General features: G+C 35.0%; 1 protein-coding gene across 1 annotated transcript in view; it reads right to left on the minus strand.

The window, feature by feature from the left end:
- The window catches only part of TAOK3 (TAO kinase 3), a 154,748-nt gene that overhangs the window by 53,670 nt on the left and 74,309 nt on the right, over window positions 1-26,769 (minus strand). Inside the window, exons 2-11 of the mRNA XM_069497520.1 lie at window positions 21,421-21,524; window positions 18,040-18,248; window positions 13,193-13,264; window positions 12,312-12,413; window positions 9,389-9,434; window positions 8,383-8,479; window positions 5,852-5,965; window positions 3,843-3,934; window positions 1,607-1,700; window positions 477-558 (exon numbers count right to left, since the gene is read on the minus strand). Coding sequence (XP_069353621.1) covers window positions 477-558; window positions 1,607-1,700; window positions 3,843-3,934; window positions 5,852-5,965; window positions 8,383-8,479; window positions 9,389-9,434; window positions 12,312-12,413; window positions 13,193-13,264; window positions 18,040-18,159 — 819 coding nt within the window. The 5' untranslated portion in view covers window positions 18,160-18,248; window positions 21,421-21,524. The remainder of the gene's footprint in view (window positions 1-476; window positions 559-1,606; window positions 1,701-3,842; window positions 3,935-5,851; window positions 5,966-8,382; window positions 8,480-9,388; window positions 9,435-12,311; window positions 12,414-13,192; window positions 13,265-18,039; window positions 18,249-21,420; window positions 21,525-26,769) is intronic.

Below are 26,769 nucleotides of genomic sequence, written 5' to 3' on the forward strand. Positions count from 1 at the left end.
TTGTCACTAACATGTACGATATAATGTTATGTAAATGTGTGCTTTATATAGTTACATATCTTCATTGCCTGAAGATCTGGCAACAATCTAACTGAAAAATCCCAGAGTTGGCATTTGAACCATTGGCAGACTTTGTCCTGAGAGCACCGTTATTAATGTTCATGCAGTTGTTAGGCCCAGGAACATCACAATGATCACCAGAGGAAGGAGAAATATTCTTTGTTATAAGGCAAAAAAGGAGGTGGGAGGTGGAAGAAAGAGGAAAAATAGGGAAAAAAACTATCCACAGGGAATATATAGCACATACATTGCAATAATCTCGCTATTTCTATGCCTCGCTACTGTCTCTGGATAAATGACAAGGCAGCATGTTCTAGACCAGTTTGTCATGACGAGCTGCCACAGGGATGATTTACTATATCCCACTACAACATGACTTTAAATCCCCCTCCTCAAATATAAATCTGAAAAATTACCCGTAATAATTCCGCTGATGTTGGCCTTTCCTGAGGTATTTTCTGCAAGCAGTAATCAACAAATCTCCTAAAGGAGTCTGTCCTGTGTGTGTGAATACACCAAAAGAAAATAAAATCAGGGTCTTTAGAACACACTGATTACTTAATTCTCATTAAAGGGAAAACTTTGTACTTGAGGACAGTTTTCAAATAAAACATTTTGGAATATCAGGAAAACTGAACCATTTTCTAGTTATAGTATCTAAAATTAATTCTTTTAGATAATGAGTGAGGATACAGTTTTAAGTTAGCCAACATACACATATATCTTAATATATAAGAAAGTGAGGTCAAATCATAATATATATCAGAAAACACAGATACTATATTTGTACAAAACAATTTTATATACATTTTTCTCTCCAAAGATAACAAGTCTCATAGTCTCAAGTCTGTATTCTTCATTACCAGTTGTTAACTCCTCTACCATCCACAACCTACAACAAGGTAGTAAAATTTGAAGCATAAGGGATAGAGAACTTAGCAACAGGCTTCTGGAATAAAAATACTTCCTATCCTGAAAATTCCATTTTGTTCACTCTTCTTTAAAACTGTCCCCACCCCCCCTTTATAACTCTTTGTGGCCCAAATAGTTATAAAAATGTCCTAATTTTCAGCAAGGAACAATACATCTGAATAGATAGTATACGTTCTGTCTCAACACATTTGAATATACATATAGTTAAAAAATGACAACTGGAAAAATAATGACATCAGAGAGGGCCTTTTATTTCTGCTGAGAAGTGATTAGAGTTGAGATGATCAGCACAAGATCATCGTGACTTGAGAGACTAGACTCGTTAGGGAGGCAGCAGGTCATGTTCCCTGTAGGATTTTCAGTTACTACGCACAGTAAGAACACAGTGCAAGCCATGGTTAGGACATAAATAAACCTGTGTGTGTGTGTGTGTGTGTGTGTGTGTACACGCATATAGACAGTTGATGCTTGTGAGGCATGAGTGTCACTTATTATAATATACAATGAAGGAATGAAATGCTTTCTAGGTCAGATATTTAAAATGTAATTTAATAAAAGTACCAAATACATAGGTTGATTTTCTTGGAGATTTAAAATGATAGCAGAGTCTTACCATTCATTAGACTGTAGCGTTGGGGAATCATTCTGGGCAATGTGATATAAGGCACTCATTGCATTCATGTTGAAAAGGGGGGGCTTCCGTTCCGCTGGAAGAGGAAAGAAACACGATAAAGCAGTTCTTGAAGGAAATCAGGCAGATAGAGAAATAAGAAACTATAAGCAAAGCTTTGCCGCTAAATCAATAGCTCATTACTGTCATCATGCCACATAATCCACTTATTTTAATCTCTAAGGTTGGCCCAGGATAGCTATTCAGAAGGAGCTGCCGGTCATTTAATGTACATTGGCAAAGCTCCTAACAGAACCCATTTCAAAAGAGTGGGGAAAGGCCGGGCGCGGTGGCTCACGCCTGTAATCCTAGCACTCTGGGAGGCCGAGGCGGGTGGATTGCTCAAGGTCAGGAGTTCGAGACCAGCCTGAGCGAGACCCCGTCTCTACTAAAAATAGAAAGACATTATATGGACACCTAAAAATCTATATAGAAAAAATTAGCCGGGCATAGTGGCGCATGCCTGTAGTCCCAGCTACTCGGGAGGCTGAGGCAGTAGGATCGCTTGAGCTCAGGAGTTTGAGGTTGCTGTGAGCTAAGCTGACGCCACGGCACTCACTCTAGCCTGGGCAACAAAGTGAGACTCTGTCTCAACAAAAAAAAAAAAAAAAAGAGTGGGGAAAAAAAAAATTTCTTATTTTTTTTCCATATGTTCAAAAAATTGGCTTTTGTCCATTTTCCCCTGATAGGTATGAATGTCTTTGCATGTGTATTTTAATTAAAAAATACATATTCATTTTAAAATTTCAGAAAGCAAAGAAAAGTAGAATAAAGAAAAAAAAGATTTCTATGAAATGGAACATCTTAAACATCACTAACATAGTAAGGAAGATAAGCTAATTCTACTCAGTAAACACTGTTGGATGCCTCATCCAGGCCAAAGAACTTCTAGGGGGTGGGAGCAGAGAGGGAAATGGGAGGTAGGAAGAGGAGGATAAATAATAAAGAAGGTCTGGTCAATCCCATTATAAAGAGAAACTCAGTGAGTCAGGTGTGGCTTAATCGAGGATTTACTCCGCCCCAGCCAACCATGATCTCTTTATTGGAACTCCTCGAGCTCTCCCTTAGTACCTTGCTCATCGGGCAAGTGCTCATCTATTATATTTACATAAACATATAAATCTTTTCTCTCAAAAGAAATCATAAGCTGCAAGAGAGCAAGATCTTATAAACTTAATACTCTTACTCTTTTCTTTATTCCCACAGAATTTGTAATAAAATACTATTCACATATTAGGTACTCCATTTGTGGATCAAAGGAAAGAAACGAGGCCCTAGATCTGAGTGCAGTTAATTTTATGCTATTTATTAGTTATTATGGCAAAGAAGATGAATCACCATCTCATTCTGCCATGCTTACCCTAATGGATTTTTTACCGAGCCCCACTTTCTAATTCATAATCTGATCTCTAGTTTCACCAGAGCATCTTAGTTTTTAAGTAAAGGTTCTTCCATTAAGCACTTCTAAAATGACAAATTGGGCTTTTCCTATGCAGTTCTAAGACACAGAATAAGAACTAAGGGTAGAAGTTATAGGAAAGATGTGTTCACTCATAGGAGGAAAAATCTGAGAGAAGCCAGAGTGGTTAAAAAACAAAAGAGAAACAAAAAACGAGGAAATGCTGAAAAGCAGTGAACTTTAAGTCATTTGTAGCACTTACACAGAAGACAGCTATACTTACTCACCTGTGCTACTTTGGAGGAACTTCTTGACTAAATGATATCTGTACCTCTGGAATGTGATAGTTCACAATTCTACAAATATTTTTCATTGACCCCTCAATAAGACACTTTACACTCACCAAACAGATACTGATATTATAGGGACATGAACTGTTAACAAGTGGAAATCTGTAATCCATACTAGATTTTTTTTGTCTTCTGCATTTGAAACACATATAAATCCATTTGTCCACACAGCAAATTTACTGTCTTGTATTTCCAGGTTTGCTAACTGCCATATATGCTTAAACTCCTTTAATTAAATTAATAACATGAAAACGTAGCAGAGAAAAAGCAATCTTCTGTTATATAAGAGTATAGAAAAATATAATAAATTCACATTACTTGGCACACAAAAAGTAGTAATTCATTAAATAACAGCTGGATGAGTTAATTGACAATTGTAACCAGGAGTGATTCTTAAAAATACAATGAAAGCAAATAACTCTTTACTCACCCATTTCAATACAGGTGATCCCAAGTGACCAAATATCAACTTTCCCATCATACTGTCCTTCATCCATAGCTAAGATCACCTCTGGAGCCATCCTATCAAACATAAGGTACAAAACTTAAGTTGTAAATTAAAAACAAAATTCCTCTAATAAAGTGATTCAATGAAATAGCTATTCTTAAGAGTACTCCAAAATTTTTATCTGATATTATTTCCTTACATAAATCATTTTGAGGCCGGGCGCGGTGGCTCACGCCTGTAATCCTAGCACTCTGGGAGGCCGAGGTGGGTGGATCGTTTGAGCTCAGGAGTTCGAGACCAGCCTGAGCAAGAGCGAGACCCCATCTCTACTAAAAATAGAAAGAAATTATATGGACAGCTAAAAATATATATAGAAAAAATTAGCCGGGCATGGTGGCGCATGCCTGTAGTCCCAGCTACTCGGGAGGCTGAGACAGGAGGATCGCTTGAGCTCAGGAGTTTGAGGTTGCTGTGAGCTAGGCTGATGCCACGGCACTCACTCTAGCCTGGGCAACAGAGTGAGACTCTGTCTCAAAAAAAAAAAAAAAAAAAAATCATTTTGAAAAATACTATTCAAAATATAAATATATGTGGTGATTTATATAAAACAATACATTATTTTCAATAAATCCTGGCTCCACCCTTTATTATCAGGTTGGTCTTGCGTAAGTTACTTAACCTATCTGTTTATCAGTTTCTTCATCAGTAAAACTGAGAGAATTCTAATAGCTACATCATAGAGATTTGTAAAGGATTACTATACATGAAATACTAAATAAATTAAACATAAAAAACATTTTTTAAAAATAATTTTTTAATTTGCTTTTTTATATGAAGGAGTTGGGGCTTGTGAGGAGGGGTGTTCAGTTGCCTTGTTTGTTTTTGTTGAGACAGAGTCTCCCTCTGTCACCCTGGGTAGAGTACAGTGGCATCACTGTAGCTCACTGCAACCTCCAACTCTTGGGGTCAAAGTGATCCTTCTGCCTCAGCCTCCCAAGTAGCTGGGACTACAGGTGTGCATTTTTTTCCCCCCTTTCTTTTGGTAGAGACGGGGTCTCACTCTTGGTCAGGCTAGCCTTGAACTCCTGAGCTCAAGCAATCCTCCTGCATTGGCCTCCCAGAGTAATAGGATTACCGGCATGAGCCACTGCACCCTATCCATAAAAAATACTTTATGGGATGACATAAAGCAATGTAATCAGTGTTCCAAAGATAGTAAAACTTAGGAAAACAAAAAACAGATTATGGTAATGGATGTTACTTTACTTGTCTGTCTGTGATGCATTTGCATTAGGAGGGCAGGGGCCGTATCAGTTTAATATGCTTTGAACAGAACTGCGCTCTGTCACTGTGTGTAAGCAGTTGCTTAGTAAAAGCTATGTGATGATAATGGGAAAAATTCAAATAGCAGCTAATTTTTTTAGTAGGCAAGTAATTTTCCAGGGACATAAGTCACTCTCTAAGGTATAATGAAATTCCAATGTACCCATGAAAGGAAGGAAAGGAATCTGGAACAGAATAGGGTAAAAAAAACTCTAAGTCAGAATGACAAGTTAGGTGATGTATCAGAGAACTCAACACAGACAAGAACTCAGATTTCTTTCACTAAAAGGTAAGATTTATGTTTGTTGGCTCATCAGAGAAGGCTCAAAAAGCTGCCTTGTCCTTACCTGGACACTCTGCCCCAAGAGAAAAGTTCAAAAGAAACCACAAATGAAATCTAAAACCTGAGGTTGGTCAGTGAGTTGATAATCCTGCTCAGTTTACACACAGTGACACCAGCCCCATTTGAACAATTAAAAGTCATTATAAATTTTATAAGAGTATTTCTTTTTTATGCTAGTGAGTTTTCTATCCTTCTCAAATGAAATCTCATTTTGAGGCACATTGGCAAGATGCTGTAAAACAACAAAACATAACCAACGCCATGGGTCCATCTTCTTTGTGTACAAATATTTTAAAACTATGTCATGTTGTCTAATTCTACATACCAGTAAGGTGTGCCCACAAAGGAGTTGGCAGGTGAAACCATTGAGGCAGATCCAAAATCAGCTAGTTTCACCTGACCTGGCTCTGTTAGAAGAATATTTCCTGCTTTAATATCCCTATAGGAAAAAATAAGAGGGTTAGAAAATGACTTTTCAATTTTGATTATGGAATAGGTCAGAGCATGCAATTAATAAAACAAAAAAGTTTATTAAAAAAAAAAAAAAAAAAAAAAACCTTGCTCAGATAGCCAGAAGGGGATTTAGTAATTACTGTATGTTGTAAGGGGGCCCAGATTCCTGGGTGTACTTACAGGTAGGTCATAGTAATTACTCAAAGGTAGAGCTTTCTTCAGAGGGAGGGAATACAGTGAGAAAAAAAGGCAGACATTGCAGACAAGGAAACGTATTCAGCTGCTATACTTACAAAAGCATATTTCTAAATGCTAAATCCAGTCATCAACAAGTATTCCTTGTGCTGGAAAAACTGGAGCCGTTTGTAACTGCCTTCCCCCCACCCCAAAATTATGTGACATTTTTGGAGCCTAAACAAACCTGTAATGACTCTGTATTGACTACCTACCAATAAACCTCAACTACGCACATACCTTTTCTTTCTTGCCTGTGACCCTTTCTCTCTGCCTTTAATTGTAACTGCAACTCTAAGGCATTTGAGGGTACATGTTATATAGAAGGTGTTATTTTAAAAATAACACTGTACAGTAAAAAGAAGACCCTGAAAGATCAAAACAAACAAGGATTAGGGGTTAGGAAATTGCATTTCTATTGTTATTACTACAAAGAATCTCAAGTGGTTACTACTAAAGCTATTGGATGTTTTATGCAGCAAAAAGTTTTAAAAATATGATTGAAAAAATTCATTCTTCAGAATGATAATTTAGAATGAGAAGATGTGGATGTACTCCTTATTCTTTAAAAAAAAAAAGACATGAGGTGTAATGAGTACTAGAAACCAAGAGTTGGAAGTTGATGAGTAGTGAGAAGATAAAGTAGAGGATGAGGGAAACTTATGTCAAGCTGAAAATGATAAGGTTCAATGCTCCCAAAACAACTTTTATAAACACTTCCCTTGAAAATTCAGTTTCCTTCCTCATGATGATATTAGGCATTGGCAGAGAGAATTAAAGAAAAAAAAGCATTATTTATTTCTCTTTAAAACAGAAAAATATATTTTCTCTATTATCTTCAGTTAGAAGACTGAACTGTCTTTTAAATCAAAATAATAAAAATCTGAGACATGGTATTTATTTTTAAATTTTGAGAACATTCTTTAAAAGTTTTTTTTTTTTTTTTTTTTGGTCTTTTCAACTTCTTTTACGCACTAAAGCATAATACAGACTAAAACATTAACGTGCAGGTTAAGGTAATCAAAGCAAAAAAAAAAAAAAACTGAACTGTGGGGCTTTAAATAAGAGCAGGCAACATCATCATAAGCAAGTTGGCATTCAGTAATAACATCTTGGTACCAAAGGGATATGTTTAAAAAAAGTTGTCAAATCTATAGATGTTATGGCAAATTTTGTCAGTATTTATTAGATATGAATAGGGTCATTCTGCATCCTTATAAATAAGCCAAATTCCTGGCAGGATTTTGGTCTGCATATCTTGAGGAAGTTCTGCTTTTAAAGTACCAGTAACTGGTGACGGCCACTCTGGGATGATTAAAACAGAAGCAAAAAGGGAACCTGTGACCTAAGAGTTTCACTTCTTCCTAGGAAATGACAAGTGTTTTCTTTTGTTTGTGAGCCATCTCAGATTCTTCATATCCACCTAATATTCCATTATTCCTCCCACCATTCATTAAAGTAACTGTACTAAAATTTCTTTACTGAGAAAAGCAAAGATTGGTAATAACAGCATTTCTTTAGGAGAAGTTTGTGGAGGGAGATAGGTGGCAGGGAGGAGAGTGGTGGTGTGGGAGAAGAACGCTCTGGATTGAGAGTCAGGAAACTTGAGTTTCAATCCTTACTCTATTACTCAAATGCTATGAAACGACGGGTAACTTATTTAAATCTTTCTAAGCCCCAGCCTCTTCATCTGCCAAAATATAGTAAAGATAGTACCTTCCTAAGTATCTCTATGGACTACAGAAATGCAAAACATTTTAAGTGATAAATAGCATATGTTTATATATAACTAACTTGTCATTTGCAATAGGAAAGGAAGAACTCGGCTAAGAAATAGATACATGCAAGGAAGGTTAATTTTCTTTTCTTCATGACACAGTATCAAAAGATTGCTGGAGCCTTTTTCAAATTTTCCTGCAACACTCAGCCTGGAAAATAGTTGCCTAACGAACAGAGACAATGTACATCTTTGTGGATATATGGGAGAGACTGAAAGATAGAAGCTAAATTCTGGCAACTTTACTCCTTACATCAAGAAGCAGCAGGAATCTGTTTGCTTCCCAGAAATCCTTAGGCACCCTAAAAATTGGAGCGTGCACTAATTTTCAAGGTTCCTGAAATAGATAGGCCTGTAACTGAAATGAAAACGTAACTGGTCTCTAATCTTACCTATGAATCAATGCATGAGAATGTAGGTAGGCTAGCCCATGCAAGGCACCGTGAGTAATGGCAGCAATCTCTACTTCCTGAAGTGGTTTCTTATGAACTGAGGAAGGAAAAAAAAAAAAAGCCAGGAGCAGATGATCAGTTTCATTACTCTTTATTATTTTATACAGCTATACCAGAGTGAATTATATACCTTCTCAAATGACAATTTGGGAACACATTCACCTAAATACACAGGATATATATTTTCTATAGAATAGCAATAAATGATGGGGCAACAGGAAACCCAAATGGATAAAAATAAACAAAATGACCCTTCAAAAGAAAATAAGACAAAGAAAGACTGATATTCATTTAATGATGCATCGTTAATTTGCTTATCAGTTGCAAGTCAAAGCCCATGAATTCGAATTGACCAGGCCCACCCAAATTTACCAGTCCCTTCTAACATTTTAAATGCCTGGAGTGTTCTAGTTTACATTCTTCTCTGCCACAAAGCCATCTTTAATTACCCTTTCTAACTACACGTTTTCATTATTTGTGAAAGCAGCTAATGAGCAATTTCTATTCAGAGATAAAGGATGACGTAAGGTATTTTTTAACGTAAATTTTTAACACAGCCTCTGGTTATAACAGCATTTGCAGAGAAGTGGGTCAGTCAAGAAATTTGAAAGGGTTAAGTTTCAATATGATTTGATACTATCTGCCTCTCTTTCATACATACACATGAATTTGATGTTTTCGGCCACACATACCACACCACATTAGCCAAACATTTTAGCAGTACCTGCTGTGGATTGGCCATGAACTAAAACAGTGGGAAGGCTGCTAACATCACTCAGACACTTTCAGTGACACTGCAGAGATGAAGTTCGCATAGTTTGTCCACACAACCCATAAGTCCAAGCCATCATCCACTTAGGTTGTCTAAACCACACTTTAATATAGCAACAGATAACATTCTGATTAAAGTAAAACAGAAGGGAGGATATAATACTTTCATTCTTACCTTCTAACAAATCAGAGGCTGAGCCTAAGCAATATTCCATGACCAACTGTAACAGATTAAAATAATCAGAACAAGGAAGGTTAATAAGAAACTGCTGAAACCAACCAAACAGCCACCCAACCAAGGAACTAAGAACACTAAGAGAGTAAATATTTTGACCAACCTGAACTTAGACTGAATTTTGGTCATCTGGCACTAATTGATTTTTAAAAATTCTCATCGTTTCAGGTTTTGTTATTTCGTACTTGGAATTAGCCTAAAGATTATAAGGGGACTAGAAATAGAAATATTTACTGTAAATGGTCAAGCTAAGGTTGCCGATTTCTTTACTAACTTCCACACCTCCTTGTTTCAAAAAGGATTTAGGATGGCTAGGTTGTACTAAAAAATTAAACTTTGTAATTTAGAAAGTGGCAAACAAATACATCAGCCAGTAAAATCTATACTGGGAAATACTAGTTAAATAATAGAAAGTACTTGTTAAATAAACCAGTAAGTAGTAAATTCCTTATTTTCACATTTTAAAAAGTTATAAACAAGAAACAGATGTCATTTTGAACTGAATCTAAAGATATAGCCTGCTATGTATCATTACATTAGTTTGAATCCCTGAGATATATGAAATATTTAAATTTATATCTTAAGGCCAGGCACGGTGGCTCACGCCTGTAATACCAGCACTTTGGGAGGCCAAGGCAAGAGAACTGCCTGGGGCCAGGAGTTAGAGACCAGCCTGGGCAACATAGCGAGACTCCTGAATCTAAGAAAATAAAAATAAAATATTAGCCAGGCATGGTGGCGTGTGCCTATAGTCCTAGCTACTTGGGAGGCTGAAGCAGGAGTATGGCTTGAGCCCAGGAGTTCGAGGCTACAGTGAACTATGATCAGGCCACTGCATTCCAGCCTGGGCAACAGAGTGAGACTCTGTCTCTAAAACAATAATAATAATAATGAAAAAAATAAATTTATATCTTAAAATACTTTTTAGATTATAAAATAGTATTGATATTTATTGGATTTGCAATTACGGGAGATTTTTAAAAGCAAAAATGTGAAAACTGTACTCTCATCCTATATTTTTTAGGTGTCTAAGACTATTGATTTGTAGCCAAGGTCAAAATTATTAGTGCTCAGTGACCAATATCCACATATACACATGCAAGCACCCATACTCCTACAAATTATTTTGTTACCCTAAAATATAGCACATGCTCATTATGAAATATAAATTTCCTATAATCAACTAGACATAACCCATATCAACATATTGATTCATTTTTAAAAATTAATATGAAAACATATTTATATATTAGGTGCCTTGCATTGCTGGAATACTTTAGAATATGAGAGGACTAGAAGTTTAAAGTTTAGAAACTTTATTATAGTTTTCTGCTTGACATTAAAAACAGATTCAGAAACAATAATCTTATTTCTTATTGTGAAATGAATGATTCCACGTAAGTAAATATTACAATGAACATCATCCTTTTATGTGGCCTTTTTTCTTTAATCAGTTTTGATGGAAATATTTCTAAATTTTATCACATAATTTTCTAATTTTTTAAATTGAGCAATTGAATATGCATATATGACTTCCTTAAGCCGAGTATATGGAATATGAACATAGAACTTTAGAACCTTAAAACTGAATGAGATGAATATGTTCACGGTTGAGTTTATTTTTAAAATTATATGTTAAAAAACTCAGCATTTTTGTCACAAATATTTTTTTCCCTGTTATTCTAGCACACAAGGGTACCTGAGCTGGCAGTTTGCACCTGACACTAAACAACTCTAGCTACCCTGCCTTTAAATTATTAGGTCTGCCTTTTGGCTTCCTTGATGTCTTCCTTATGGTCAAATTATTCTTGTGTCTGTATGCATGTCTTTAATGACTCAATTCCTTAGAGCTCCTTCTAAGTAGTCTATCAGACCAGCTGCAGACAGAAACCAGCTTATTAGCACTCTATGTAATCTAAGAGTAAATGGGCTTCAAATAAGAACTTTGAGGATTTTCTCCAGACTTGAAACACATGAGATGTACCACTTGGATTTTGTAACGTTTATTCTGCCTGCTTGAAATCCCTTTCTTGACTCTTTCAAGACAGCTGAGATTGCCAGAGAACTGATCTATAGATAATGAGATACCCCTTTGCTTAATTTCTTCTTTTCAGAATGGAAACGATAGCTCTATTAATAGATATCTTAAGAGTCGCTTGGACAGAAATGTTTAAGTATACTGTTTGATAGGTTTGATAGTCTGTTTGGGAACAAAAATTCCATTCCTCAATTAGAGATCCCATATATAAAAGGACTTAGTACATGGTGAGCACTCAATAAATGTTGGTTAAACTGGACTGTAAGTTGAAATGTGCAATTTGATAAAGTACAAAGTATAACATTTCCAAGTTTTAATTGGTGCTTAATGTGCCAACATAAAAACAGAAACACAATCATGTAAAAATATACTAAGAAGATAAAATGGGACAAAAGTCTTTTATTTTAATCACATGGTAGGCCCTGTTTGGTAAAAATTACACAGTGATGAAAAATACCAAGCACAATTCAAAGTTTTTGGAGAACTACAGTGGTGGATGAAAAATAATGAAGATAAAAATTCTAGGATGAGAATAAAAGACTATACATTTTACTTTTACAAATAAGTCATTATAAAATTATGTTAGCTTTTCACCGTCTCTTTGTTGAGTGTTTATCAAATGGAATTTCCAACAAGCTAGATATCATATTTAATCTCATGGAATGTACACCATCTGACACACCGAGGTGTTAACAAATATTAAATATTGATAACAAAAGTCAATGAACAGAAATGGCACTGATAATTTTACAGATCAAATAGATAATATAGAAAAAGAAAAAAATTAATAGGAAAAAAAAAGATAACAGAGGTCCTTAGACTTACCCATGCAGTGTGCTCTTTCAAGTAACAACCTTTGTACTCAATGGTATTAGGATGCTTCAATTGTCGTAAAAATTTAACTTCCTTAAGAATATCTTGCCATTTCTATTGAAGTCAGAAAGGAAATGTTTTAATTTTTAAACCGAAAATGATATATTATCAAGTATACATATATAATATTCTTTTTATTGTTATTATTATTTTTTTTTGAGACAGAGTCTCGCTTTGTTGCCCGGGCTAGAGTGAGTGCAGTGGCATCAGCCTCGCTCACAGCAACCTCAAACTCCTGGGCTTAAGCGATCCTACTGCCTCAGCCTCCTGAGTAGCTGGGACTACAGGCACGTGCCACCATACCTGGCTAATTTTTCCTATATATATTTTAGTTGGCCAGATAATTTCTTTCTATTTTTAGTAGAGACGGGATCTCGCTCTTGCTCAGGCTGGTCTCGAACTCCTGACCTCGAGCTATTCACCCGCCTCAGCCTTCCAGAGTGCTAGGATTACAGGCGTGAGCCACCGCACCCGGCCTCTTTTTATTATTTTAAGTAAACAAAGTAAATGTCTAATAAATGAAGAAGCTATTAAAACTTGTGTTCTTTAGTTTGAGTACATATAAATGCAAATCTATCACCAAATAAATCATTAAAAATTAATTACATGCATCCATGTTTTATTCTGCAACATAGTTAATTGAGCTAGAATATTAGGAACTTAAAAAAATTATTAATGTCCACATGTGTGCACAAAAGTCCCACAAAATATAAAATACTCCAGAAACTTTTATTATAAGCTCTACAAGGGTGGGAAAAAGAATTGTGATAAAAAATGTTTAAAGATTCATATTAACTTGCTTATATTAATTTAGGTATACAATTATATCTTACCTCATGTGTCTGCTTCCCACTATAGGACATTTTCTTAATTGCCACCACCTCATTGGTGCGAGCATTCGTAGCCTGTATTAAGAGGATAGAAGGAAAAAAACTTAATTTTTCAGCCAGTTTAACTTAAATATTTGACTGGAGACATTAATTGATTAATTAATGATATTTATTTTTAAGACAGCATCTCAGTCGGTCACTGAGTTAGGGTGCAGTGGTGTCATCATAGCTCACTGCAACCTCAAACTCCTGGGCTCAAGCCATCCTCCTGTTTCAGCCTCCTGAGTGGCTGGGACTACAGGTATATAACCACCATGCCTGGCTAATTTTTTTCTTATTTTTTGTAGAGACAGAGTCTTGCTATGTTGCTCAGGCTGGTCTTGAACTTCTGAAGTCAAACAATCCTCCTGTCTTGGCCTCCCAAAGTGCTGAGTTTATAGGCATGAATCACTGTGCCCAGCCTGACTAGAGACTTTTAAAACAATATTGTCACACGTCAGTATCACAATTTAAAGATGCTTCAACTTTTGATAGGCTAGATAGACATTTCCATCCCTACGTCTTGGCTGGGCGCGGTGGCTCATGCCTATAATCCTAGCACTCTGGGAGGCTGAGGTGGGTGGACAGCTCGAGGTCAGGGGTTTGAAACCAGCCTGAGCAAGAGCAAGACCCCATCTCTACTAAAAATAGAAAAAATTAGTCGGGCGTGGTGGCACCTTCCTGTAGTCCCAACTACTCAGGAGGCTGAGGCAGGAGGATCACTTGAGGCCAGGATTTAGAGGTTGCTATGAGCTGTGACGATGCCAAGGCACTCTAGCCCAGGTGACAGAGCAAGACTCTGTCTCCAAAAAAAAAAAAAAAAAAATGTATAGCCATACTGGCTTCACCTTGTAGACCGTCCATCAATGAAGAACCAGTTAAATAAATATGATAAGGTCATATATAATTAGATAACCATTAAAACAATGAGGTAATCTATATGTAATATAATAATATGGAAAGATGTCAAAAATGTTTTTTGTCAAAACAAAAACAAGCTGTAAAAAGTACACTGTTATTTTTGTAAAGTAGTAATAATGTAAGTATATGTGTAGAAAAAAATTATAAAATAATTTATAACAGAACATATAGTAATGATAGTCCTTGAAGCAGTGCTATCCAATAGAACTTTCTGTGACGATAGAAATATTCTATACTTACACAGTCCAATATAGTATTGAAATGTGGTTAGCATGACTGAGGAAATAGATTTTAAATTTTATTTAATTTTCATTAACTTAAACGTCAAACTGCTGGGTTCAAGTGATCCTCCTGCCTCAGCCTCCTAAGTAGTGGGATTACATGCACGTACCACCATGCCTGGCTAATTTTTGTATTATATATAGAGACAGGGTCTCACTCTTGCTCAGGCTGGTCTCAAACCTGAGCAAGAGCCTGAGCTGAGGCTCAAGCCATCCTCCTGCCTCGGCCTCCCGGAGTGCTAGAATTACAGGTGTTAGCCACTGTGCCTGGCCAACATATGAACTTTTTAACACAACTTTATACTGGTTAAAAGTCAGAACATGTTACACTGAAACTAAAAAACAAACAAAAAACCACATCTATGTTTTAGTATAGAGATGGAAGCTATCAATGGGTGTCAGCTCTCAGTGCTCTGTACTGTGTTATGAATGGTTATGGCCTCTATCATTTCAAGTTTTATTCTTGAAACTTACATTCATGTTTAATGCTTCCAATAGTCTCAGTGGTCTCAGGAACTGTTAACTCATTGATTCCAAAGACCATTGATTAAAAAAATATTTATTGAGAACTTACAATGTGTTTAGGATATTTTCTTAAACATTCTCCAGCTATACTTTTTGCTACTTTATAGAGAAACATAAAAAATTAAACACAAACTTTTCTTTTTGCCCTTTCTATTGAGCCTCAACTAAAACTAAAGGACAATTATATCCAGAAAAACAAAACTAAATTATTTGCTTTAGGTGGATTATGGATGATATGCTGCATTCAACAAGGCAGCCCTAGAAACCTACCTACTGTGGAGAGGTGTTTAAGCGAATACAAAAATGAACATGCTCAGCCCTTTTTTGTCTTCCTTTAATACAGTTTCCTAATATCTCGTTTATTGATGCTAATTTCAGAATTACTTATGTAAATACAAACACACGGAGATATTTCATCAAGTTAATAACTTCTATTTTCTCTGAATGTAACATATACTTTCAGCTCATTGATTCTACAAGAGTTGTGCCAGCTTACAATTCACGTTAAGCTTATTCCTTGGCATCATTCTGTGTAAACGCTGTAACCTACTAAGAGTCTAACGGAATTATAGTGTTTAGGTATGAAAACATCGGTTACTAGACTGCGGTCTTTATGGTTTGCTAGCACAACCATGACTTACGAAAAGTACTAATTAGTGGTACCTAGTTCTCTGAGTTCTTCACAATTCATTCATTCATTCAACAAATGCTTATTAGTTGTTTACAATTTGTCAGGTTTAGGGCTAAGTGCAAAGGATAGAATCGTGAGTAAATATACCTCATACCTATCACTCCTCTAGTAGGACAGACGGACAATAACAAAAACAAAATCATAAACAAATGTAAAATTGCAACTGTGACATGTGCTTTAAAGAAGGGTATGTGTTACTATGAGAACCAAAAATGGGGAATGTGACTTAGGGACATCAGGAAAGCCTTCTCTGAAGAAATGAGGTTTAAGTTGAAAGCTAAAAAATGAACAGGAGTTAAGAGGGTGAAGATGGAAGGGAAAAATATTCCAGAGAAAACAGTTTATGCAAGATCCTACGAAGGATGATCAAAAGAAGGCAATTAAAGCTACAGCAACGAGCAAGAGAGGGAACACAGTTCAGGTATAGATAAGGGCCACATCACCAAAGACCTTGTAGGCTGGCTACAGTAAGGATTTTGATCTTTGCCTAAGAATGGGGAAAGCCCTTCAAGGCTTTATAGCAAAAGGTGGGTGTGATCCTATTTACATTTTTTTCTAGCTCATTGAAGTATGCACAACAGACTGGAGAGAGACTAGAGTGGGCTATCGCAGTTGTCCAAATAAGAGTCAATAGAGTTTTCTTGGTTATAATGGTACGAGCAACAAGAGGAAGAATCTATTACAGTGACTAAGGAGTAACACATATAAAGATTACTGTGGCCAGTGGGAAAATCCATTTTTAGGGTATTACCTATTTCATCACTATAGATAAAAGGTTGGTGCCTCATGGCTATATATGGGCCCGTACTATTCACTTTTGTATACAGGCAACATAGAGTTAATGATTACATTTCAGTATCAATGCCACTCAGTACATTTAGCATTTCTCTAGTCTATCGTTAGCAACAAATAACATATATTTAGTACCTACTGTAAACAGGGGATTGTGCCAGTCTTTAGAGTTGTAAAGAAATATTAGAAATAGTCCTCATCTTCAAAAGGCATACACTCTAGTTAAACAGAAAGGATTTAGCCCCAAAAAGCAAATAAATCACTAGGTCTTCTGTAGCCTACTACAAGGTAGGTCTCATTTTGCCCTTATTACAAATGGCTTGCTAGGAAGCTTCAAAGCATGCTTGGCTTACTATATTCATTCGAAACATTAGAACTTTGAGAAAGCTCTGGCAGCTTTTTGAAATACAAGAGTCAAATAGAGATTGGAACCACCCTCTGACTCTGGCCAAGAGAGATTCCGAGAGGATGCGTTAGATATAATGCAATAAAAAGAAAGTCGGAAAAGATGACTGTAGAATATATTTCTGAGAAAAACAAACAGGTCACAAATGAATATATACAGAATGTTTCCATCTTTAAAGGTTCAAAACTAGGCAAAACCAAATGACATTGTTAATAAGTGCAGAGTAAGTGGGTTAAATATAAAGAAAAGCAACAAAATAATAAATTTTATTTATATTTAAACCATAAAAATCAGGGTAGTGGATACTCTAAAGGGGAGGGAGAGGGTTGCTGCTGAGGAAGACACAGAGGGCCTTCTTGGGTGCTGGCAGTATTCTATTTCTTGACCTAGTTCTATTTCTTGACCTGGGTAAATCCCTTATAAACACAAGGATTTACCTTTTAATTATTAAGTTATATATTAAATACATATATGTGTATATTGTGCATACTTCTTTATATATGACATATTTATAGCAAAGATGCTTTTTAAAAAAGAGGTCAACATTTATCAAATTCCTACTATTGTCAGATATTATACTAGTTCCTGGGGATATAACAATGAACAAGACAGACATAATTCCTGTTCCCGTGATGCTTATTATTTAGGGGAAGGGACACATATGAAGCAAAAACTCTTATGCATCATTGCTTAATTACAACTGCAATAAACACAACAAAGTACAAGCATAAGGTGTCATGAGATCATAAAGGAGAGTCCTGATTTAGTGGTGGAGGGTTAAACAGTAAAGGGTTTCCTGTAGAAGGAACACTGAAGTGGAAACTTGTAGGATGAACGAGAGTTAGATAGGGATAGGGACACAACGGGCAGAATTTTCCAGGTGAATAGTATATATAAAGGCCCCGAGGCAGGAAAGAACTTAGCATGCAGTGGAAATAGACAAGGCTCAACTTCACGCTTATAACTTTTATACTGCCTTGATAGCAGGGTCAATTGATACAGATACCACCGAATTGAATAAAGCCTATAATTCTGGAACTGGCTTCTTTGCAATGACTACTGCCCTCTATCATCGAATTTGCACAATAAACACTAAAACCAAGCATATTTTATGAGTAACAGCTATGTGTAGAGAACGTGCAGATTTCAAACTTTCTATTTTGATCTATCCAAACAACTCCTTTTAATTACTTACAAAATAAACTGCTCCAAAACTTCCATGTCCAATTTCATGCAAACCAATAAAAAGTTCTTCCGGATCATCTTTGTAGAACAGATCAGCAATCTCTGGGTCCTTTGGTACCCCTTTAGGCATGATGACCAGTATTGCAAACACTTTGCTTTTTGATATCCCAGTCAGCTTTATTTCTCATTGACAATTTTTTTTTAACAAACCTTCAGCACCTGTCCAAAAATAAGGTTTGTCATTAAATTATTTGTAACACATTTTGTCTGGTGGCAATACAAGTATAAATTAATATTTAAAAGCATCTTATCCTCACAACTTAATAATGAAAAGACAAATAACCCAAATAAAAAATGGGCAAAGGATCTGAATAGACATTTCTCTGAAAAAGATACACAAATGGGCACTGACACATGAAAAGAACCTCATCATTAGTTATTAGAGAAATGAAAATTAAAGCCACAAAAGGTCAGATAAATGTTGGTGAGGATGTGGAGAAATCAGAACCCTCTACCACTGCTGGTAGGAATGTAAAATGGCAGAGCAATTTTGGAAAACAGCCTAGCAGTTCATCAAAAACTTAAATATCAAGTTACCATCTGACCCAGAAATTCCACTCCTAGTTTTATATATACACACCCAAGAGAAATAAAAACATATGTCCACACAAAAACTTGCACACAAGTGTTTACAGCAGCATTATTCATAATAGTCAGCAGGTAGGACGTCCATTAATGGGTGAATGAACAAACAAAATGTGGTATATCCATAGAATGGAATATTATTCAGCCATAAAAAGGAATGAAGTACCAATACATACTGCAATATGAATGAACCTTGTAGACATTACGAGAAATGAAAGAAGCCAGTCAGAAAAGACTACATATTTTATGATTCCATTTATATAAAATTTCCAGAATAGGCAAATCTATGGGGACAGAAAGCAGATTATTGGTCACCCAGGGCTGGGGGTTTTGGTGAGTAAGGGGTAAAAGGTACAGACTTACTTTCAGGGTGATGAAAATGTCCCGAAATTGTTTGTGGTGATGATTGCATAACTCTGTGATTATTCTAAAAACCATTCAATTGTACACTTTAAATGAGTGAACTGTATAATATGTAAATTATGTCTTAAAGATGTTACAAAAATTCATTTTGGTATAATTAATACTGAAATAATAACAGTTCATATTTATTAAGCACTACTATGTGCCAAGGCAACACTAAAAACCTTACATGGATTATCTCCTTTAATCTCCATGACAGCTTCATAATTTAATGACTTTGTTATCTTATTTTTATAGAACAAACTAAGACTTTGAGAGGCAAACTACTTCCCCATGGCCAGGAAGGCAGTTATTTGTCAGAACTATGATTTAAATCCAAATCTAACTGCAAAGCCCATGCTCTTGATAGACATATGATATATTTATGTAGTAGCACAGGTAATTAAGCAATTTTTTATTAACCACCAGAAGAAACTGCTATAATTTGGAGGCTATAATAAATGTTAAAGTGTTAAACCACTATGTTAAGTGGTTAAAGAGGCAAGTTATTCTGCTGCTATACAAAACTCTCTGAATTCAAACTTTCTATTAATGAAAGGACATATGAATGACAAAAGAAAGATGTATACTATCACTACTCCTTAGGGAGATGCAAATTAAAACCACAATGAGATACTACTACGTACCTATTAGAATGGCTAACACTAAAAAGACTGACCATACCAGGTGTTGGCAAGGAGATGAGTGACTGGATCTTTCACACACTGTTGGTGGGAATGTAAAATGGTACAAGCACATGGGAAAAAGTTTGGCAGTGTCTTCAAAAGTTAAACATACACCTACCATATGATGTAGTCATTCCACTCCCACGTATTTACCCAAGAAAAATGAAAGCGTGTGTCAATACAAAGCCCTGTACAAAAATGTTCATAGCAGCTTTATTTTTAATAGCCCAGACTGGAAACAACCCAAGTGTCCATCAACAAAAGAATAGACAAACAATCTGTGGTACATGCAGACAAAGGAATGTAACTCACCAATAAAATGAACTACTGACACATGCTACAACATGGATGAATCTCAAAATAATTATGCTGAGTGAAAGAAGTCAGACAAAAAGGAGTATATACTTTATGATTTCATTTATATAAAATTCTGGAAAACGCAAACTAATCCAAAGTGACAGAAAGCATGTCAGTGGCAACCTGGGGACAGAGTAGGGGTAAAAAGGGGTGAGTGGGAGGAATTAAAAAGGGACACAAGAAAGCTTTTGGGAGTGATGGACATGTTTATTACCTCCACCATGATGATGGTTTCACAGATAAATATGCTGGTTAAAACATATTACACTCTTTAAATATGTTCAGATTTGTATATGAATTATATATCAATAAGGTAGTTTTAGAAAGATACAATGTACAAAATTGAAAGACAAATAGAGTAGGGAAAATTCTTGCAAAATATGTGCCAGTTAAAAGCCATTCTTAATATCAGAGAAGTGAACACATACACACATAAACCCACACACAAACTCAAAAGAGATAAATGGGAAATTCAAAAGCGAAATAGCAGCGGCCATTGGATACGAAACATATGTAAATTCACTAGTGATCAAAAAGTAAAAAATAATAGCACACACCTCATTTCACCCACCAAATACGCAAAATAATAGAAAGAAGATACATTTTGGGGGAGCAAGGACTTAAAGAAATAGTCATTTTCGTACATTACTGGAAGAATAGAATGGGTATGCTCTTTGACCCAGTAATACCCTTCTGGGAATTCATACATTCATACAAGGGAGTTTCTTGTTTGTTTGTTTTGTTTTAGCGAAAGAGGTTAGGCATAAGTACATAGTGCACAGAAGGAACATGACAGTGAAGATGGGAAACCTCTGAAGCAGGTGTTGGATTTCAGATAATTTTTTATTTCTTTCTTTTTACTTATCTGTATTTTCTAAAATTTTTTGCAAAGCCTGTTACTTCTGTATTTAGAGGAAAAGTGATTTAAAACCTTTTATGTAATTTCAAAATCTAATTAGAAAGTACTGTAACAAAAAAATGTTAATATATATATTTTTCCAGAAAATAGATAAAAGGAATCAAGAAACTTTAAGCTCATTTCTTTTAACCAAATAATTCTCAAAATTGTAAGCGATAACTGAGAATAATGAAAATCTATAAGGAAATAATTTGAAACTCAAAAATTGTTATAAGAGAATATTTTGTCCCAATTTTATTAATTCATATTTTTACTTTCCCTTTTATTTTTCTTACAAAAATAACAATACATCATAGAAAAACCAGAAAATACAATTCATGCTCATTTTTTTTTTTTTTTTTTTTTTTAGGAAAAAGCTAAGTCATAAATCTATGGACAATACCTTTTTGTGTGTGGCACAAAATACACTGTATTGCTCAGATTCATTTTAGCAGCAGTCTTTTTTTTTCTCTTTCATAACTTCAGACTTTTAAATTTATGGTGCACCTATGGAAAAAGAAGAGCAAAATATATAATTATAGGATCAAAATTAAAGAAATAATTGCTAATACAGTAGTTTTAAATTTTTATAAATGTAATATTAGAAAGTTAAAATTTAATCTTTATCTGTTTGTGGATGACAAATTTAAAAGGTAAGATCTTCACAACAAAGACACAAGCTACTCTTTCACAAGCAGGAAACAAATATGTCATTAGATTTCAGAATCTATGTTGAGGCTTCCACTGGTTTGTGGCCAGGGTAACTCAATAGAGGCTACCAGTAGATAGGACTACTCTGACAGTACGTAATAATGCTACTGATTCTCTGTCAGTAAGGCTTATATTTTGAATTGCTTTTCCAATAGGCATGATGATTTACATTGATTCACCTACCTTCCCTTTCCCAAGCTCTCCTATAACCAATCTCTCACATTCTTGGAGTAATGATTATTTTTAAATTATCTATTAAAGAAGTACATGCCCAATATAGAAAATTGGGAAAATATATACTATTATGAAAAAAATCCATAATCCTACCGGGGCAAAACTCCATTAACAATTTGTTATACTTTTCTCCATCCATGCATTTATTTATTTCTTCATGACCATATTTCTTTTGTTATGCAGCTAAGATCGTATTATATTAATATATATAATTCCATAGTCCACCTTCTTTATCTAACTATATTGTAAGGATTTTGCCATGTCACCAGTCACTGTTCACAATGCATCTCAATGTCTGTCTTACAGAAGAACCACAACTCATTCACAATCATTTCTCCACAATTGGAAACCAAGGCTGTATTCAACCCTTTGTTGAAATATTATCATCAAAAATTGAGTTTTGAAGATCTTTGTGTATATTACTTATCTAGGTTTTAGGGGCTCTTTTGGGGATAGATTTCTAGAAGTGTAATCATTGGGTCAAAGAAAATAATACTTTAAAACATATATATTGGAATAATTTTTAGATACTTAACTAGAAAAAAGGTATCGACTTTCATTTTCACATTTTTTTTGTTGAGCATATCCTAATCTTCTTGCATGTCCATATTTATGAACTGAACTTTTTCATTATTTTTTGTCATTCCCTCTGATTCTGTCTGTGGAATGCTTTAGATTAATTGGTAGCTAAAAAATTGCCGGAATTTAGCACCACATTTTACCTATCCACCAACCAATCAGTAGCTGAAATGTCTGCATATCTACCCTGCTAATTTGTTTTACTTTATTTTATTCTATTCTTTTTAGAGACAAGGTCTTGTTTTGTCACCCAGGCTTAAGGGCAGTTGGTACGGTCATAGCTCACTGTAGCCTTGAACTCCCGGGCTCAAGCTATTCTCCTGCCATAGCTTCCCAAGCAGCTGGGACTATACAGGTGCACATCACATGCTTGGATAATTTTTTAACTTTTTTTTTTTTTTTTTTGGTAGCGACACATTCTTGCTGTATTGCCTTTGCTGGTCTTGAACTCCTGGCCTTAAGTGATCCTCCTGCCTCAGCCTTCCATACATAGTGCTGGGATTATAGGCATGAGCCACTGTACCCAGCCTCTACCCTGCTAATTTAGTCTGACTACAGCGTCAGTGAACTAAAGTATTCCTTATGATATTATATGAGCCCTAGTTGCTAAATTTCTAAGAAAGTAGTTTTAAATAAAGTATTTATTAACGTCCTCATGACCTAATTTCAAATGTACGAGACATTCACTCCTAGAAAATAGTTTTCTCATGCTAGGGACATGCATGCTTTGTATTTTTTTTTCTCTAAATACTTATTCGCTTTTACATAATTTTCTTAAAATGCATACTCTCTCCATCTTTGGTTGCATAGCTCTATAAAAAATGTTCTAAAATAAACTCTCTAAGACTTCTAGGAATTAAACCTCAGTTTTATCTTTTTTTGTTGTTGTTGTTTGTTTCTTTTTCCTGCTGGAATACTGTATTGCTATTGAGGCCGAAGACAGTATTTCTGAAGTTAATCCATTAAACCTATATGTCTCTTGGATACCATGAAACTGTCTTCTGTTTTTCCAAATTATTCTGGTCATAGTTCTTCTCTCTGATCCCTAAATGAATGTGTTCCTCCAAGGGATTGCCATGTCCTCTCTGTGACTGCAAGCTGCTATCTTAATTTCTGTTCACTTAATGGTTTTAAAGGACACTATGTCACTAGACAGTCCTGACCTCTAGTTTAACCCCAGTCTTATATTTTCATGTATCTATTTGGCTTATCCCTTAGATGGCTCACATATACTTCACATTAACTTTGACTCTTCTCTGTTCATTAGATTCAATTAATCTCTAATTCTGCTTCAAATATTTCTTTTTATCTGTTTTTCACTTTCCATGTCTATGGGATTCATTCTGTCTCTCCTCTGCTTCTGTTCTTTCCATAATCATCTTTCTGAAGCATAGTTCAGATATCACTCCTCTACTCAAAATCTGTCAGTATCCCTACTTCCCACAGGATTAAGAATAACTTTACCTAACTAACATTCAAAGCTGGCTTCAAACTACTACTCTCACCTAAATTCTTCAACTCTATAATAAGGAAAAAAATGAATTATATTCACTTACATTTTCATACAGACATTGTATTTCATTTTATACTTTGCCTTTGCTTATGTTATTTCCTCTGCTTACAACGTCCAAATCCCAACTATTCTCATAGTCCAGCTAAATGTCACTTCTATAAAATTTACCATTTTCTCTCTTTGATTCAGTTTTAAATACACATATTAGTGTACTCTAACCAGATAAGTGCTTCTTCAGAGTAGGATACACATCTAAGTCCACGTTTTGATTAATCATTGTATCCACATAATATTTTCTTTAAAAAACAGCTTTGAGATATAATTCACATATCACACAATCCACCCATTTAAAATGTACAATTCAATGTTTTTAGTATATGCACCAATGTGTACAATCATCACTAGCTATTTTTAGAACATTTTCATCACTACACACACAAAACCCCTCATACCCTTTAGCTCTCACTTCCCTTTCCCTTCCTTCCTAAGCAACCACTAATCTACTTTCTGTCTCTATAGATGTCCTTGTTCTGGATATTTCACATGAATGGAATAATATAACATGTGGTCTTATGTGACTGGCTTCTTTTACTTAGCATAATGTTTTCAAGGTTTATCCAATGTGTAGCATGAATCAGTATTGCAGTTCTTTTCATTGCCAAATAATTATTCCATTGTATGGAAACAACACATTTTGTTTATCCATATATCCGGTGATGGACATTTGGGCTGTTTTCACCTTCTGGCTATTATAAATAGTGTCACTGCAATCATTCATGTACAAGTCTTTGTGTGGACATGCACTTAATTCTCTTGAGTATTTATCTATGAGTGGAAATGCTGTGGAGTATAGCAGATACTCCATAAAAATCTTTTGCAATCTCCTTCCCTTTGCTATTTTTCCACTTAGTTCAATATTAGAACTAAAGATGATTATTCAAACTTATCCTTCCCCTAAAACATGAGCAAGGATGTTTTTTCTTCCAAAAGGATAGCATTTTAAGAATTAGCTGAAGATGAAATGATACGCATATATATTTTTTTTCCTTTTTCTTGACCTCCTACAACCTCAGGTATTACATTCATAGTGAGAACTTAGAACTGTGCCAAGAATGTAGTATTTCAGGTCTTGGGCCCTTGGGCCAAATAAACAATCCACCTAACTTAGAGTAGAAGATTTCATCAGAGATGTGCAACTGAAATCATTTTCCTCACTCTTTATTCTAAGAAATGGAGAACTTCCAACAATGGTAATCAAGTAAATTATTTCTCACATTCTAAATATAAGAAAAATCACTTGATAGAAGTAATATAAATATTTTAAATAATTTCCCATTTCCCAGAAACTTCAAAAAAGATGATTCATGGAAGATCTTAGTTGCTTCCCAATGTTTTAATGACACTTCTTCAACAGTAAACCAAGAGCCAACTAACTTGAAAACTCCACAATATTGCAGCATTAAGAAAAGGAGTAAGAATCAGAATATTTCATACTGGAAAGAATTTTAAAGATCAACCATTTCAATTCCCTATTTTTTTTTTTTTTTACACTGAATCTTAGAAAAGTATTATATCACACCAGTGTAGCAGCGTCACCCCAGATTAAAATCCAGGACTTCAGATTTCCCACTTCAAAAAGCTTTCTCCTGAATTGCGCTCCTAAGTCATACTTCAAAAGATCAAAATGTTTTCCTAATTGTTACAGGTTAGACGACAGTTAAGAAAATTTTACTTTAATAAATTAGATTAGACTTAAATCTAATAATCTAGATTTAACTTAAAAAGTAAGATTGGACTTCAGTGTCATTATTTCTCCCAAGGATCTCATAATACTTAAATATGTAATGCTGGGTTCAGTTCTTGTGAGGACTGAAGAGTAAACAAATTTGGAGGCCTCTGTAAAAATATAAAATTCTCACACAAAACAGGTAGAAGGCCTTAGAAGGGGCTGGTCCAAAGAAAGGGCCCTGAAACTTATGCTTCACAGTAAATTTATGCCTCTGTAAATTCCTATTATTTCATTATTTTGCTCCCAGAGGGTAGACGGAGGCAGGCAAAATCTTCATTTTACAGCAGTAAAAAAATGAAGTATAAATAAGCAATATGACTTTTTCACAGTCATACAGTCAGGACTAATCCAGTGTTGGTTTTTCCCTCCTCTTCCTAGCACAGAAACTTCCATATGAACTTGAAGAGAATTGTCTTTAAAGAAAGAAACAGAAAAATTTTTGGTTGCTACTGTCTGCCACCAATATTTAACTGTTATTCTGAGGTAAGAAAACTGCTTTTATGGTACTTTCACTTTGAAAATGAAACTAGACGATAGTTGCTTTTTATGCCACTATGATCATATAGCCCATTGTGATCATATATCCTAGCATTTAAGAGCTGAAAAGGGACCTTAATGATCATCTAATTTCTACCTAGCAAATACTGCAGAAGTGGCTGGGTTTTTGATTATCATAATAATGATAACCTTTAGACTACCCCTGGGTCAAATGACATTAAATGATGTGAGGAAGATTCTTCTAGTCACTCTTTAAGACTTTATCTATGTATGCTAAACAGCAAAAATATCAATTATTTTGGTTTCTTACAGAATATTATTTTCTTCCTCCTTTAAAAAAAAGATGTTTAGATTAAAGAGACAGATGGGGAAGGAGAGGCTCCTTGGATCTCTTAAATTTAACACTATTTTTGTTCTGATACTCTGAT

The sequence above is a fragment of the Eulemur rufifrons genome, chromosome 21 (genome assembly GCF_041146395.1).
Source record: "Eulemur rufifrons isolate Redbay chromosome 21, OSU_ERuf_1, whole genome shotgun sequence".
NCBI lineage: Eukaryota > Metazoa > Chordata > Mammalia > Primates > Lemuridae > Eulemur > Eulemur rufifrons.